We start from the raw sequence: 16,603 nt of genomic DNA, 5'->3' as shown, positions 1-16,603 counted from the left end.
GTGAATCCTCGGGTGGGTCTGGTGGCCTGGTTTGAGGAGCCCTTGGTGGGGCCAGATCCAGGTCAAGGGGGCTGCAGGAAGGTGGGCAGGATCCCAGAGATGCTGCCCAGTCTGAGGCCTACCTCCCACCCTCTGAACCCTGAGTCCCCGGGTGCTCTCTGCCCGCCTGCTCACGCCTCAGCCCACTGCACCTGTCCTTTCTCCCCGGCCCCTGCAGTCCAAGGTCAACCTGCTCAAGCCCTGTCCTGACACCCACCCAGACACAGAGCCAGGCTCTGGCCTGAGGCTGCGGCCAGCACTGTGTGTGTGCACTCAGTCACCAGGCCGCCACGACTGCTCCACAGGACCTCCTGAGGATCGTGGGCCTTGGTGTTGGGGCCCCTCAACTCCACATTCTGCACCAGCTGCTCTGCTGCAGCCCCAGCTTCTTCTTTCTCTGCGATGCCACCTTCTTCTCCTGGCCCTTCCAGGATCACTGCCCAGTCCTGCCTCCCCATCTTCTCCAGAACCTCGCTCCACCAGTATCCTCCACCATCTCCCCTCGTTTGCCATCCTCTCTCCTACCAGCCTGAGACAAGCTTGTCTTGGTCCCACTCCTCCTCCACCTCTAGGTCCGAGGAGCCCACGGCATCACCTGCACGTATCCCATCTACTTCCTACACCCGAGCCCTCCAGTCAAGGTTAAGTCTAGCCAGGCGATGTTCGGGAAGATCACCAATGCCTCCCGGTGTCGGACACGACAGGTCAGCTTATGCTCTCTCCCTGTCGCCCCTGCCCTGCAGCAGCCCCTGCACCCTCTCTCCAGCAGGCTCCCAGCACTGCTGTCGCCCTACCTGCTCAACCTGTCAGCTCTAGTCACCAGCTCGCCCTGCCCGCAGAGCTCCTCCCCGAGGCCCCGCCCCTTATCACGTGCCCCGCCCACCTCGCTGTTTCCCCGCTCTGATTGGTCACTCCCTGCAGCCCCTGGAGCCTCTCTGACCCTGGGAACACTGACCACCAATGTCCTCCAGGAAAGGAAACCGTCTTTCCCAGACCTCACACCCTGTGACCTTCGACCAAGGTTTCTAAAGGGCAGCGGAGCCCGCCAAGTCCGCCAGGGCCGGGGGAACCATTCTCCGGGCGGATTTTTCAATCGCCTGTTTTGCAGGGACAGGCCCTCGGGCACTCGTCACCGCCCAGCTTGGACGTGCACAAAGAGCGGCACAGGCGCCTCAGGCAGCTCCCCCACCCTGCAAAAGCAGCTCGGACGCTGGACGTTTCTGCGGTCCCCTTGCGACTTTTTTTCTTTTTTAAATCCAGGAAGCCCGAGACACCAGAACAAGGAGGACAGATACCCTCTGAGAACTTACTGTTTCTTGGTCTCTTCAAACTTGTGCAGCTTTTTGCGGAGCCCTCCCGACTTGAAGCCCTGGCAGTGTGCTGCTGGCGCCCCAATGGTGACGATGTCATAGTTCTGATCTGAATGACAGAAAGCTCTCCTCTGTTACTCTGGCTCAGGCCTGCGGACAAAGCTGGCTACGGGGATATGCACGAAGCTCTGGGGTCCCCCGCCAGCCCGGCTCCAAGCAGCCTATGGCAACACTAGCCCCACCATCCAGGGTGCCCGAGGGCCTCTGGAGCCCAGCACCCTCATCTTGGTTCAGAGGGGCCTGTGTGGGTCTCAGGGTGGGGCCACACAGCGACCCACGACACTCAGCCTGCACCCCTGCCTCAGAAGGATGACCCGTGGGCCGTTTTCTGCCCCAGACATGCAAGAGAAGCTGGAGGGAGGACAAACGAGAGGAAGGTGCTAGAGCTCCTCACAAAGGCCTTGGAGGTCCCTTTGCTGTGCTCTCAGCCCAACGCCACAGCAGACACATAGGACAGACGTGCGACAGCTCAGGGACCAAGGGCCAGTGGGGGAAAGAAGCGACATGATTCACGGGGCAGTTACCTGCTCCTCCATCATCCTGAACTCTCATCCTTTGTATGTGTAAGTTAGTGGGAACAAATTCTAGCTTTTTATCTGCTTTCAAACTGCTTGCTTTGAACGAGGGACCTAAGGATCAGAAGGGGAGAAGATAAAGATGGTCAGCCTGTATCCAGCGTGCAAGAAAGCCGCCCAGAGAAGGGACCCTGTGAGGACTCTGCCGTGGGTGAGCAGGCATGTGTCGGCAGAGGCCTCAGGGACTCCAAGCTGCTCACAAGCACGCTTCCTTCCCTGATGACAGGGGCTGTGAAATGCTGAGGGACAGCGGCTCCTGGCCAGAAGACTGGTCTGGGGTCCCAGGGGTGAGTGCAGGCCAGTGGAGCCACCCTTGGAAGCTGAGGAACGACACCAGGCCTGCCTACGCCAGCTCTCAGCCGAGAGGTCTGACTCAGGGATGGGACTGTGTGCAGCACGCTGTCAGCACCACTATAAAAAGCAGGTGGGCCCATGCCAGAAAGTGCGTGTTCCCACTGCAGAGCCTTCCAGCACCCAAGATCTAAGAAGCCGCGCAACAGCAGAGACACGTCTCCAATCTGGAAAGTGACGAGAAGGCCCACTCGCCACCCTAGGTCGCTCACGGTAAGCAGGCGCCACAGGGCACCTGGTTGGGCCCTGGAACACACATTCACACATCCTCACACACACCCTGGGTGGCTCAGGAGTTTGGACCGTGTTTCCTAACAAGATATTCACAATGTTACTTCTATAACTGGAATACTTAACTAAGTGAAGAATTACATGCCGAGAAAAGAAAGGAATTATAAATTACGGTGACAATGAGGAGAAATAAACATTTCATTTAGTGAAAAATGGCACGTTTATTTTGCCAGCACAGAAAATGAAGACTGGCCACCATCTGCTCCGCGCTTTGCCCAGGAAACCGTTCCCCAGCTCCTGATAGGGGTGCCCGCAGACCAGGAAACCGTTCCCCAGCTACTGATGGGGGTGCCCACGGACCAGCAAACCGTTCCCCAGCTCCTGATGGGGGTGCCCGCGGACCAGGAAACCGTTCCCCAGCTACTGATGGGGGTGCCCGCAGACCAGGAAACCGTTCCCCAGCTCCTGATGGGGGTGCCCGCGGACCAGCAACATCAGCTTCCTGGGAGCCCGTTAGAGATGCCAAACCCCAGATCTGCTGTTAACAAGATTCTCAGGGGACATAGATGCACAATGACATCTCATAAGCTCTGCTCCAGAAACACCCAGGTGTATAGGTTTCAGACTTGGCCAGGTAACAGGCAGCCAGCACCAGCAGGTCCCTATGTCCCTTTAGGAAAACACTGCCATTTCTCTTAGAAATACACTTAGATCTTTTCTTCAGACGCAAGCCAAACCCAGGGCACCGTCATCTTGCCATCATTCCTGTATCTGGCTTCTTCTCAGTCAAGTTCATGGACAGGTTTCTATGCTCTGTGTCAAAATCACATGAAGGGCTTATGACTTTCCTGAAAACCTGAAATTCTATTGTAAAAAGGGGAAGAAGGGAAGAATCTGGAGAATAAAGTAATAGAAAACCAAAGTCATTTCATTTGGAATCAAAAGGGAGTGAGTTTATCATCGTTTTCTAAATCTACCTGAACATGCTTTGAAAAGCAAGTGGCACCTTCTAATAAGAGGTGTCTGTATTTCATTTTCTCTTTTGAGCCTTAAAATGGAGAGCTTCACTCAGACAATTTGTATGTCAATATGTGTGTGTGTACACTCGTGTTTTTTTCTGACTCTGCAACCCCATGGACTGTAGCCCAGCAGGCTCCTCTGTCCATGGCATTTCCCAGGCAAGAATACAGGTTGCCATTTCCTTCTCCAGGGGATCCTCCTGACCCAGGGACCGAACCTGCGTCTCTTGCATCTCCTATACTGGCAGGCAGATTCTTTACCACAGGTGCCACCTGGGAAGCCCATATATCAGTATAAGGACCACCAAACAGTTAAACTAGGAAATCCAGAAAACCCTGCCTTGTTTGGTCTCAAGGCAAAAGGCCTACATCCTTTCGGGCACTGCGCTGACGCAGGACCAGGATGAAGCAGGAACATGAACCGACGGCCTGGGACCCTGTCTCTCCTCCATTTCATCCTGCAGTGGTTTGTTTTGGCAGAGGACACCGTGGACGGAACTTTCAATGCAATTCACACATTTGTCTTAATTAAGATCTGAAAACTCCATCTTTGAAAGAACCGACATCTACATGAGAATCTATTTTTAAACATCCATTAGAGCGTCTGTCAGTGGGCATATGTGAGCAACCCTGGATTCCAGGATTTTAGCTGGGAAATGAGAGTGGGCGCCCACCTTTGTACTGATGGAGGTCGGTCAGGTTCTCCTGGTAGGTGAGGATGATGGTCTGGTACTGTGTGACAATCTGGCGCCGGAGGCTCTCCCAGCATGGGGACAGCTCCCCCAGCTCCTCCAGTTCACATACTCTGCAAGCAAAACACACACGTCAGGCCATGGCGCCCACTCCCTCCTGGCAGAGGCTCAGGAGTCCTGAGCATCCGGGAGGCCAGATGGTCGTGGACGTGTCACTGACGCTCAGGGAAGGCCCTGTGGGTCTGAAGGGCCAGCAGCGGGGCAGCACGGCAGACGGCTCCACATGCGGCTGTAAGAAAGGTGGGCAACCGCTGACCGTGTGGAAACTGCACAGACAAGCTTTCCGTAGGAACCTAGTTCAGGGAAAACTCAGCGAAGGACTGGAGAGGGGAGTGGCTCTGCCGTGGCCCCTGTGACCATGCACGTTTCCAGGGGCCACAAGAGCTTGAGCTGCAGCCCACTGGAGTCTGACCCTCCCAGATCACAAGAGGACTAGAGCCTGAGGGCAACCCTCTCCCCTCTCCTCATCCCCACCAGGGTCTGTCACTGCCCCCTGGGTTCTGGGAAGCATGGGCCTTTCCGCCCTCCCAGAGCAGAGCTGCAGAACATAAAGCTGTCCAATGAGCCTGCAGCTGGGCTGCTCAGCAGTGGGGGTCCCACAGCTGCCAGGCCCTAGAGTCTCACTGGCATCCTTTCCAGGTCTGGGACAAGGACCCTGGGAAACCGGCAACTTCAGCCATGGCTCCCGTCACTGTCTGTATAAGTGATGAACTGTCCGGATGTGAAAGGTGTGAGGGTCAGGGGAGACGAGGACAAGAAAGGACGGACTTGGGACCTCCACAAAAATGAAAGCTGTTTAAGAACTGAAATATATGGGACTTCCCTGGTGGTCCAGTGGCTAAGAACCTGCGATTCTACTTCAGAGGCATGGGTTCAATCCCTGGCTGGGGAAGTAAGATCCTGCCTGCCACGCAGCATGGCCAAAGAGACAGAAATGATGTATAATCTCAGCTCGGCAGGAAATAATAGCTGCATAATCAGACTACTGAACACACACAATGGATTTTTTTAAAAGGATAACCATTTTAGGAAACTGGGAAGAAAGTATAAAAGACCTAAAGTCCTCATCATTTATGAGGACTTCCCTTTCCTACTCAGGAGTTAATCCCTGAAATTGATTGAGAGTGCTCTGTGCATATATACAGCAATACAGCAGAAAACACTGACGTGGCTGAAGTGGCTGTTTCTTGGGAAATAAACAAGCATCTCAGCATCTCAAGACTTGCATTTTTTGTAAAAAGCTTTTTGCACTCTTTCACTTTTTACACTATGCACTTTTTCCTCTGGGGGGCTAATTTTATAAATGTTTTTAGGAATCTACTAAATTATCTGAAGTTAAAAAGTCATACCATTTTATCATTATTAAATCAGCAAAAGGAATGCTGAAGCGGGGGGAACATGTGCTCGGTGCTGGCACAGCTGGCCTGTCAGGCAGGCGATCTTGTGACTTCCTCACACACAAACGGGGGACACAGTTGAGCAAACTGAGCCCAGGCTGAGGAGTAGGCAGGCGGCAGGGCTGGGTGTGCGACCAGGCCTGGCTGCGGTCCGTGCTCACCCGCCCGGTCTATGAGCTTTCCTGCGGGGAGGGGCGGCCGCCAGGAGCCCTGGGCCTCACCTGGCCGCGTCCTCCTCCAGCAGGAGCTTCACAAACTGCCGGGGCACGTGCAGGGACAGCACGCTCTCTGCCATCTGCTCCAGGATCCGCAGGTGGTTGCCCTCGGTGGTCGGGAAGCGGTACATGCGGCAGATGGCACCACCAAACACTGAGGCGGGAGAGAGACAGCTGCAGTGAGCAGGTGTGGGCCGCCGTGGCCCCCCCAGCCTACATGGTGCCCTCACCCCCAGGTCTCCTTGCTGTTTATCTCCAGGGAATCCGAACACTTAAACCCAAGCTCACCGAGTGACTGAGCCTCAGTGCTCCTGCCCCGAGACATGCAGTCCTGTCATCCCAGACCATGCCCCTGGCTTGGAGGTGCTAGGACTGGGTAGGGAGGCCACTGGTCATCGAGTCATCAAGACAGGGCAAAAGGAAGGAGAAGCCCCTCCCCTGGAGGGTCACCAGTTCCCAATACGCTGAACCAAAGAATGGCACGCTGGTGTGCAGGGAGGTGACCACTGGCGGACACATCCGTGACGATCGGAGCAGGTGGGGGAGGGGACCGCAGGCCCAGGTGGACGCTCACGAGTGGCAAGAGTACCCACGGAGGAAGCTGTTTACCCGATTTCAGTAAAGTGTCTTTTCGCAACGAAGCGTACTTGGATCGGATCCCCAAGGCCTCAGTCAAGCTCTCGTCAACAGGCAGAACCATCTAAAAACACATACACACAAGCATGACGAAACTGCCTCGGACTCCAGGGCGCATCATAGACATAAAAGCCTCCTTGAAACTCATATCCACAGTCAACTCTATGAGAAACACCCAGCCCCAGCCACAAACAAGAGAGGCCACCGCCTGGGACACTGAACGCCCTCCGCCCACAGTTTTCTAGAAATGCACTCTTCTGACCGAGTCACTTCCCTTTGTCTCTGAGTGTTTTGCTGTGTGGGATGAAAGGGCGGTGGTAGACAGGCCCGAGAGTATTTCCATAGCTAACGTTTCAGACTTGTTTTGGGTACAGTGAGAAATCTCTGAATTTTACAATGACTACTTGCCAGTGTTTGGGCTATAAGAGCTCTTGTTTGCGAGTGTCTGTGTGAGCAGCTGTGCATGAGGAGGGCAGGGAGAGGTGGGTGGGGGGCACAGGTGTGCGATGGGGCCCAGGCAGCCATGGGCAGGGAGTGTCTGGGAGAGGAAGACCTTAACCCACCCTCAGAGACAACCTGGGTCTCAGTCCACACCCGCAAGCCACCTCTCCCCTCCCGCCTGCAGCTCCCGCTATTGAGGAGCCAGCTGTGACCTGGAACAGAAGCTGGGGAGCCCCCTCTCTACCGGTTAAGTGCCTGAGGGCGCAGGCATGTCCAGTAGGGGCCCCACTGTCCCGTCCCCTGAACTCAGAGGCCACGTGCATTAGGAGGGCCCTCCAGTCCACCCAGAGGGAGAAGATGCTGTGCTCACCCTCCCGTTGACGGTGTCCAGAGACCGGGTCACTGGGGGCCGCTGATCCGACTTCTCCTCCATCTGCCAGCCCATCACGGTGATGTTGCCCACGCGGTCACTCTCTGCAGACCTGCAATCAGCAGTGCCCTTCGGCATTGGTGCTGTGACTGGGCTTCACCTTCTGCTAAATGCAAAGCTCAGCATCCCAGGTGCTCGAGGGGTCCTGGGGGAACCAGGATGGGGCTGGCTGGTCGGCCCAATAGCAGCTGCCACATGCGGGGGCTCTGAGGGCGGCAGGTGAGCAAAGGTGGGGCCGCAAGGGAAGGCCGTGTCTGGGAGGGGGCAACGCCCCACGGGGAAGCACGGACGTGCCAGTAAAGCGGGAGGGGCAGAGCCACCGCCCGCGTGGGAGGCCGGGGCCCCTCAGCCCTGGGCTGCCCCTCCCCTGAGAGTGACGGGGACACATCTCAGAGTCAGGACCCAGAGCATCTTCTTCTGGCACAGGACCCCTTGCTGCTCCATCTACTCCACCCTCAAGCTCTGATTAGCCTCAAGGCCTAGGTCTGGACCCCAGTTAGCAGAGGTCACACGGGAATTCCCAAAGCCTCTGAATCCTTCGTGATACAGCTGAGGCCCCTCTAGCCCCGGTCAGTTTCACCCCAAGACCCCTCAGGGTGACTGCCGGCTGCCTGGGCCCCTCCGATTCATCCCAGGAAGCTCTGATTCATAAAGCAATACTGTGAAGCCTTGGGTTTTTTATCTGAAGTGTGGGACTTAGCCAGGCTGTAAGTTTTTGCATGGTCACGTCCATCCACTGACCGTACCCTTTGTGATTCATTCTCACGGTTCTCGTGCCTGGGAAAGTCAACCCCAGTCACACTGTTCAGTGACCATCTCTAGCTCCTTTTAAAAAGGATGATGTCCAACCAGAATCAGCTCTGGCAATGGATGAACCTGAGTGTTTTCCTCTAACCATCCTTCCCCGAAGCGAACCCACCCATTCTCCCAAGACCCTTCTCTCGTCCTGAGTCAGGCTCTCCACACACACAGGATCACTGCAGGGCAAGCCCTCCCCAGCACCTCCAGTGCTGTCATCTCTGCATCTTCAGAATGTCATACTACTGGCCAAGAATTCATCTCCTACATCAAAACTGTCTTGGCTATTTCAGACTATTTTCCCAATTTTTACATTATTTTGGGGGGAAAAAGATGGAGCGACAGAAAGAAAGAACATTCCATCAGGGTGGGACCTGCCCCTAAACTGAATTTGGGAAGAACTGACATCTTGACCCCATCACAGTGGGGGCGGCCCCTCCCTCCCCTCATTCGTTCCTTCCACAAATATTTCCTGAGCAGCAGACACTGTTCTAAGTCTTGGGATACCTGCTGTCTGGGAGATCACATCCTACTAGGGGGGACAGATGACAGCCAAATACATTCGGTATAATTAGAGGTACACAAAGATTTTCCTTTAGGTCTGCATACTCCCATGAACACTGCACACTTCCGCTTCATGACACGCCCTCTGACAGGCTGAGGTTCTCTCTTTCTCCTCAATGACAACCACCTCCCCACAAGACTGGCTTCTGGGGACAGGGGTTGAGGGTAAGACACTCTCTCAATATAGGGTCGACCTTCCCCATCTGTCCCCAGACCTTGTGATTCCAGATCCTTGCAGACAGACAAAATTAAATACCAACCTTAGTGTTAAATACAACCTATGGTGCCTGTCCTGGAGCAGATCTTTGACGACAAAAGTTCCGGACCCCAGCAAGTACATCTGCGGGAGAGGGGAGACAGCATTAGTGCCCAGGCCGTGCCTCTCCTCCAGCTCTTGGGGCGGCAGTGGGTGGGCGGGGGGATACGGCTGGCTGGCTCTCTCAACACATCTGACTTCATCTCAGGAGCCCAGTGGGAGGCTCAGAAAGATGTTCCCAAAGACAAAAACACCTGGACATTAATTCGTAAGCCAGGAATAAAGTCAGTCTTATGTTCACCTCCCAGACAATTATGTAGCTTTAAAAAAAGAAGGGAAGAACATCCCACGAACAACAACATGGTACTTAACTGTTCCCTGAGATCTGTCCTTGACATCATACACGGACAGCTTGATCTGTGTCATCTGATTGATGAGAGAGTCTTGAAAGAAGGCAATGCTGCTTAGAAATATAGGATCATTGGTTCCCTACAATAGAAAAAAAAAAAAAAATCAGAATACAGAGTTGCATTTTCCTTAAGTGGTTGCTTTTGAAATACACCAACATTCTCAGAAGAAGAAACTAACTAACATCTTACCAGCTTGGATCAACAGGAATGCAAACAGGCTTTACAGGGATGCAGACAAGCCAAACTCTGCTTTCCAAGAAAGACAAAGCCTGTAGGCCCAGATACCACGAATAGATCACCACATGCTGGGCCCACGAGCTCACCCTAAGGGCTCCTCCCCCAGCAGGAAAGACTTTCTGTAACTACTCTTACCACTTCAGATGTATTTGGATCTGCTACTGTAGGCTATTCCTTTAAGCTGAGGCAGATGGAAAGATGAAAGAGGAAATGAATAGTCAGAATTGTTTATTTCTAGAATCCTGGGTTTGTAAGAATGGAGGTCCAGCTTTTTTAAGGTTGTCTTTTTCTGAGGATGAGCTGCGAGTCTCTAGATCATAGGTCGCCATTTCTTGGCAGCCCAGCCCTGACCTCAAACGCCATTATATTAAACTCGCTTCCTCAGGTGGTGGTTAGTGATCTTGGCCAAACTGTTAGCAGTTCTTGTCTGTACCGGCAGTTCCAGATCTGATGTCTTGCCACCTGCTGGACAGTCTCATCCCCACCCCACCCTGCAGTGACCTGCTGGGGCCACAGCCCCACCCAACCACTCCATCTGCTAGTTCAGACTCCCTCTGACTCTCCTTCCAAGGAGGCTCCAGATCCAGGCACCGGCTCTGCTGCCTTCTCTGTTGTTCTGAACCACCCAGGGACAATTCACCCCTGCAAGTTCCACCTGCAGAGCCTCCCTCTCACGCCCCCTTCTTCCCATTCCTCCCCGCTGCCAGTGAGGGCCCAGATCACTCCCCCAGGACCTGCCTTAAACACACCTGCAGACCAGCCGGCTACGGCGCGGCCAGACGCCCTGCACCCCTGTGGTGTCTCGTGCGCAGTGAGCGGGACAGGCCCCCGTCCCCACGCACTGTCCCGCTCGCTCTGCCCTCACACGGCCCACACTCCGCTCGTCTGCAGGGAGCCGTTCACTTCAGCCGCCTCACCCACAGCCTGGTAGACTCCCTGAGGCAGGGGCGGGGCTCAAGTCTCACTGTGTCATCCACAGCTCCCAGTGCTCTGTGGGTAGGCCGTGCTAGACAAATGCTAGAAACCAGAACTGTTGGCTTGAACTTGAAATAAATTTCCAAGGTAATGAGAGGGTCTATCAGGCAAAATGTAAAACTTGGAAAGAAGGAGAAATGCAGTCTGCTTGCTGGAGACTGCCAGGGAGGGCAACATTCACACAGAAACTCACATCACCAACAAAATCTTACAGGAGCTCACACCAGCCACCTCCTACACTTAGTTTCATAACTTATGTAATATGCTCAATTATCTAAAGAAATCCAGTAAAATTCCTGAGGTGACTGTATCATTTCATTTCATGTACAGAGTAAACACATAACATACAACTCAAAAAAGGATATAAAAATACAAACCAATAAAAAGTGTGGCTAGTACGAGGGTTGGTTGATAATTAACATTCTCTAAACTCTGATTAAAGACCACAAGTGTCCAAAAGTAGCAGCCAATTAGAGATGAGAAGGGAGTATGAGGTCTTACCTCTTAAAAAGCAATCTACCTTAGAGGATCACCGTTTAAAAACAGCCAGCCAATAGATAATCAACAACTGTAAAGGATATGGCAAATCAAGGGTTTCTCTGATGGCTCTGTGGTAACGAGCCCCCTGCCAATGCAGGGTACTTGGGTTCGACCCCTGGAGGAGGAAATGGCAACCCACTCCATATTCCTGCCTAGAGAATCCCATGGACAGAGGAGCCTGGCGAGCTACGGTCCATGGGGTCGCAGAGTCGGACATAACTGAGTGACTACAGACAACATGGCAAATAAAAGCACCACCCAGATGAGTAAGTGTGATGAAAGATACCAGTGTGCTGAACGTTCGTGCAAGAAGAAAACAATCCGCAGGAATAAACCTCAGCTACGGGTGCTCAGGGCACTGAGCAGACCTCCCACCAGGACCAGAAGCAGTCTTGGAGCCGCCGGGGGCAAGAAGCACCCACCTCGATGATCTCCGTCTGTGCATGCTTCGTCCAGAATGCCTGGGGTGGGGTGGTCACGCTCACTGCCACAAAGCTATTTGGTTTTCGATCAAGTGACGGAGTATGCAGCTCACTGCAGGCTACAAAATTAGAATAGAAATAAAATAAATAAAGTAGAAATGGTTCTTAAAAATCAGACTTCAGTTAGTTCTCGGTTCCAAACACACCCAAAGAAGGTAAAAGAAGTAAAACCCATACAACGGAATGAGATGATCACCCTTGACTACTGTTACAGGGAGGAGACTTTTTAAATTAGAAATGATCCCTTCTCATTCCTCCCAGCCTTCCTGGCCCCCAGGACAGCAATGCCATAACTGCCGATGGAAGGCTCTCTTCATCCACGGAATGGATGACACAGGAAAGGTCTGACCCGTGAAGTTTGACCTTAACAACTAATTGGAACTAAGCAGCCACAGAGTCTATGAAATCAAGACCCAGCTACACATGCCCACACCCCGGGCTGCTGCACTCCTAAGCTCACGGTGTCCCTGGGTCTGTGTGTGACGTATGTTGGAAGCTAATTAAAATTCTATTGCAAAATAAAGGTTTTTTTTTTTCTTTTTAAGAAAATCATGCTCATTCATTTTCCTTATAAGACTCATATCAAATTTGAGATTACTAAACATGTGGCTTTTTAGAACTAAAGACACTTCACGAACTGTTTCAGTTAGAAAACGTATTGCACTAAGCATTTTGAAATAGATTGTAAGACTCAGATAAAGTGAAAGTGAAGTCGCTCACTCGTGTCCAACTCTTAGCGACCCCATAGACTGTAGGCTACCAGGCTCCTCCATCCATGGGATTTTCCAGGCAAGAGTACTGGAGTGGGGTGCCATTTCCTTCTCCAGAGGATCTTCCTGACCCAGGGATTGAACCCGGGTCTCCCACATTGCAGGCAGACGCTTTACCGTCGGAGCCACCAGGGAAGCCTTAATCAATCATAGAAGGGATCCACAATAAAAAGGATCATACTTCTTTGAATCTAACATGCCATCTACTGTAAAATGCATTATCAAAGAAAAAAAGGCCCATCGCCATTAACCTATGGTATGCCATTAACTATAAGACACTTTCCGATTAAAAAGATACTAAAAGATGAGAAAGATATCCGCCTTGTGACTGACGAAATATACGGTAAATCAAAGTCCAACACTCATAACAAGAACTGGCTTTTCTGGAGAGGCAATGAACATGCCCCAGAGTGCTGAAGGCCTCTGCTTAATTCCCAGAGTTCTGAAACAATTGATTGTTTTTAATTTTTTATAGAATTTTAGAAGTTACTTTCCATTTAGTTATTACAAAACATTGGCTGTATTCCCCATGCTGTGCAGTACATCCTCGAGCCTATCTTACACCCAGCAGTCTGTACCTCTCAGCCCCCTCGCCCCTATATGCCCCTTCCTGGCCCTCTCCACCAGAAACCACCAGTTTGTTCTCCATATCTGTGAGTCTACTTTTCTGTTATATTCACTAGTTTGTTGTGTTTTTTAGATTCCATAGATAAGTGGTGTCCTACAGTGTTTATCTTTCTCTGACTGATTTCACTTAGCATAATGCCCTCCAAATCTATCCATGTTGCTGCAAAGGACAAAATTCCATCCATTGTTAATGGCTGAGTAATATTCCATTGTTTATATTTCTCTGTGTGTGTGTGTGTGTGTGTGTACTCACATCTATAATATGTACATATACACATATACAACAAATACACACACACGCCCTCCACGTCTTCATCCATTCATCTGTTGAAGGGCACTTAGGCTGTTTCAGCATCTTGGCAACTGAAATCATTGATCTGGACCGTTTTTTCACTGTCTTTATGGAGGAGAGGATTTTTAGAGGTCTTTACTCCTGTTCTCGTCATTCTCATTTTTTTTTCAAATATTACTGGTGATTTAAAATTCATAAATTGATTTTTACTTCTGCCAATTAATTTACTTCTGAAAACTGATCTCTTTGTAATATGTTCTCATACATTTTTATGGGTTTTCATTACTTATTGGATATAATAAGACACAAAGAGCCTAGGTTTTCATTCAATGAGCTTTGACAATCATACACACTCACAAAACAAGATGACTTTCTCCATCAGACAAGAAAGCTCCCGTCCCACTTCCCAGTCAATTCCCCTGCCTGCGAACCACTTTCTGATTTTTACCATTTTTGTCCATTCTTGAATTTCTTGAACATAAATGGAATGTTTTCAAGATTCATCTGTATTGTTTATATACTGATAATTAATTCTTTTTAAAAACTGATGAATCATATTCCATTGTATGAATATACCAAAATTTACTTACCAGTCACTGTATGTTAATAGACAGTTGGGTTGTTTGCAGTTTTGAACCGTTATAAATAAAGGTGCTATAGACATTCCTGGAGAAGGCGATAGCACCCCACTTGGAGAAGGCGATGGCACCCCACTCCAGTACTCTTGCCTGGAAAAGTCCCATGGACAGAGGAGCCTGGTAGGCTGCAGTCCATGGGGTCACAAAGAGTCGGACATGACTGAGCAACTTCACTTTCACTTTTCATTTTCATGCATTGGAGAAGGAAATGGCAACCCACTCCAGTGTTCTTGCCTGGAGAATCCCTGGGACCGGGGAGCCTGGTGGGCTGCCGTCTATGGGGTCGCACAGAGTCAGACACTACCTAGCAGCAGCAGCAGACATTCCTACTCACATCTTCTTGTGAACATGTTTTCTTTTGCATAAGCACTTAGGAGTGGAACTTCCAGGTTACAGTAGAGAAGGATATGCTTAGCTTTGTAAGAAGCTGACAGATTCCTAAAGTGGCTGCATCACTTTATAATCTCACTGCAATTTACCAGAGCTCCAGTTGCTCTGAATCCCACCATTTGGTGGGTTAGCCTTTATCTTGGTTGTTCCAAAGAACGTGTTTTCATTTGCACTTCTGCGATGACTAATGACGTTAAGCATCTTTTCACCATGTGTTTGTTCATTTTTCTAACTTCTTTTGTCAAGAGTCTGCTCAAGTCTTTTGTTCATTTTTAAATTGATTTTTTTACTGTCAATTTGTAAGCATTTTATCCTAGATCTGTCCTTTGTCAGGTATATGTGAATATTTTTCTCCAGTTTGTGGTTTATTTATTCATTTTCTCAAAGATTTCTAGAGTTTTTTATTTTAGATTTTTAATTTTAGACACTAGCAGGCAGAAAAACGTCCCTCCCCTCAAAAAGGGCCAAATTCTAATCCCAGGAACTTTTGAAAATATTATAATACAGGCAAAAGGACTTCATAGATGTAACTAAAGTCATGGAATCTTGACATGGAAAGATTACTGCAGATTATCTGGATGAGCTTAATCTAATCATATGAGCTCCTAAAAGTACAAAAGGAAGATGGAAGGGTGAGTTACAAAGGTGTGAATTAAAAAAAGACTAGGGAAGTTCCTAGCATGAAAGGCACTCAACCTGCCATTGCTGGCTGTGCAGAGAGAGGAAAGAGCCACAACCACAGAACGTGAGTGGCCTTTATAAGCAGAGAACAGGCCTCGACTGGTAGCTAGCAAAGAAATAGGGACCTCAGTCCTCAAACAACTTGAATGAATAAGGAGCCACCTTTAACCCTTGAGTCCCTAGGAAGGACTGGGGCCATGCTGATGCTTTGACTTTGGTGTTTATAAGATTGAGTAGAGACCTGGCTGAGCCCTTTGCTTTCTGACCTAAGGGAACTGTAAGATAATAAATTTGGCTTGTTTTAAGGTCTTATATTTCTTATATTGTGGTAATTTGTTACAGCAGCAATAGAAAACTAAAACATATCGTACTTCCTGCCAAGTGATCAATCTCTGCCTAACCTGAAGTTGTGGTTGTGAGCTCTCCAGTTTCTTTTCTTCCAGAAGCTTTAAGGTCTTGTTCTCTTTTTGAAACACAGTGTTATTATTTCTGTTTGGCTGTGCTGGGTCTCCGTTGCTGTGCGGACTTTTCTCCAGCGCTGTGGAGAGCGCGGGGGGCTACTCTTCAGTTGCGGTGCACGGGCGTCTCACTGAGGGGGCTTCCCTTGCTGCAGAGCGGGGGCTCCAGGCGTGTGGGCTTCCGCAGCTGCAGCTCCTGGCCTCCGAGCACAGGCTCAGTAGCTGTGGTGCATGCGCTTAGCTGCCCCGCCGTATGTGAGATCTTCCTAGACGAGCGACTGAACCCATGCCTCCTGCACTGGCAGGTGGATTCTTCACCACTGAGCCTCCAGGGAAGCCCCTGTTGTCTTTTTCAATTCTGTTCTACTTCTTCTATGATGTCTGCCTCCACATCAGAGATATGACTGTTCCGCTGTTCTCCGTCCTTTAAGCTACACCCCACAGAGACCCTGGTCTGGTCTCTCTCGGCCTGCCCTCTCATCATGTGAGGCTAGAACACCTGGGTCTCTCAAAGCCCAGTGATGGCAGGTAGACTGAGATACAGCAAGTGGCCCGAGGCTGGAAAGACTGATGTCAGCTTAAGGGCTGATGGGCCAACTGCCATGCTCAGAAAATACCTGCCTACAAGTGACGTTCTCTCCTGGCCTTGCCCGTATCCAACCTAAATCTCACCCAAGGTTTAATCCCTAGCTCAGTTCCATGACTTCCATGAAGCTTCCTCTCAGAGGCCCACAGTCACATCTCCTGCTTATCACTTACATAACTCCTCTGGCACATTTCCATAGACACCATTAATCCCTGATGTGTATGCGGTGTCTTTCCAACCAGAGCATCTGTGTCCCAGCTGAATAAATGCTACCGAGGTAAAACACATTTCAGGTGCCTATCATTTGAGCAATTCTATATCCTATGACTCCCTATATCTCTCCCAAGGAGAGAACCAACAAAACATGCGAAAGACCCAGGCACAAGTACATTCACTGTTGGTGTTTACGACGGCAGACTGAAAAGACCGAAGTGTCCAGCAAC

At 50.6% G+C, this 16,603-nt stretch overlaps 1 protein-coding gene across 16 annotated transcripts in view; it reads right to left on the bottom strand.

Annotated features, from left to right (window-relative positions):
- INPP4A (inositol polyphosphate-4-phosphatase type I A) overlaps positions 1–16,603 on the bottom strand; it is a 119,133-nt gene that overhangs the window by 32,474 nt on the left and 70,056 nt on the right. For 15 of the 16 annotated variants that reach the window (XM_027554653.1, XM_027554651.1, XM_027554640.1 and 12 more), the window contains 9 exons: positions 11,659–11,777; positions 9,447–9,563; positions 9,079–9,158; positions 7,397–7,508; positions 6,559–6,649; positions 5,956–6,103; positions 4,260–4,390; positions 1,934–2,038; positions 1,350–1,458 (listed from right to left, as the gene is read on the bottom strand). In XM_027554653.1, the coding sequence (XP_027410454.1) occupies positions 1,350–1,458; positions 1,934–2,038; positions 4,260–4,390; positions 5,956–6,103; positions 6,559–6,649; positions 7,397–7,508; positions 9,079–9,158; positions 9,447–9,563; positions 11,659–11,777 (1,012 nt within the window). Of the gene's footprint in view, positions 1–1,349; positions 1,459–1,933; positions 2,039–4,259; positions 4,391–5,955; positions 6,104–6,558; positions 6,650–7,396; positions 7,509–9,078; positions 9,159–9,446; positions 9,564–11,658; positions 11,778–15,517; positions 16,597–16,603 lie in introns of those variants that run through there. The other variant, XM_027554656.1, reaches the window with a different exon arrangement.

Source organism: Bos indicus x Bos taurus, chromosome 11, assembly GCF_003369695.1.
Source record: "Bos indicus x Bos taurus breed Angus x Brahman F1 hybrid chromosome 11, Bos_hybrid_MaternalHap_v2.0, whole genome shotgun sequence".
Taxonomy (NCBI): Eukaryota; Metazoa; Chordata; class Mammalia; order Artiodactyla; family Bovidae; genus Bos; species Bos indicus x Bos taurus.
This window is presented reverse-complemented; position numbering and strand designations above follow the sequence as displayed.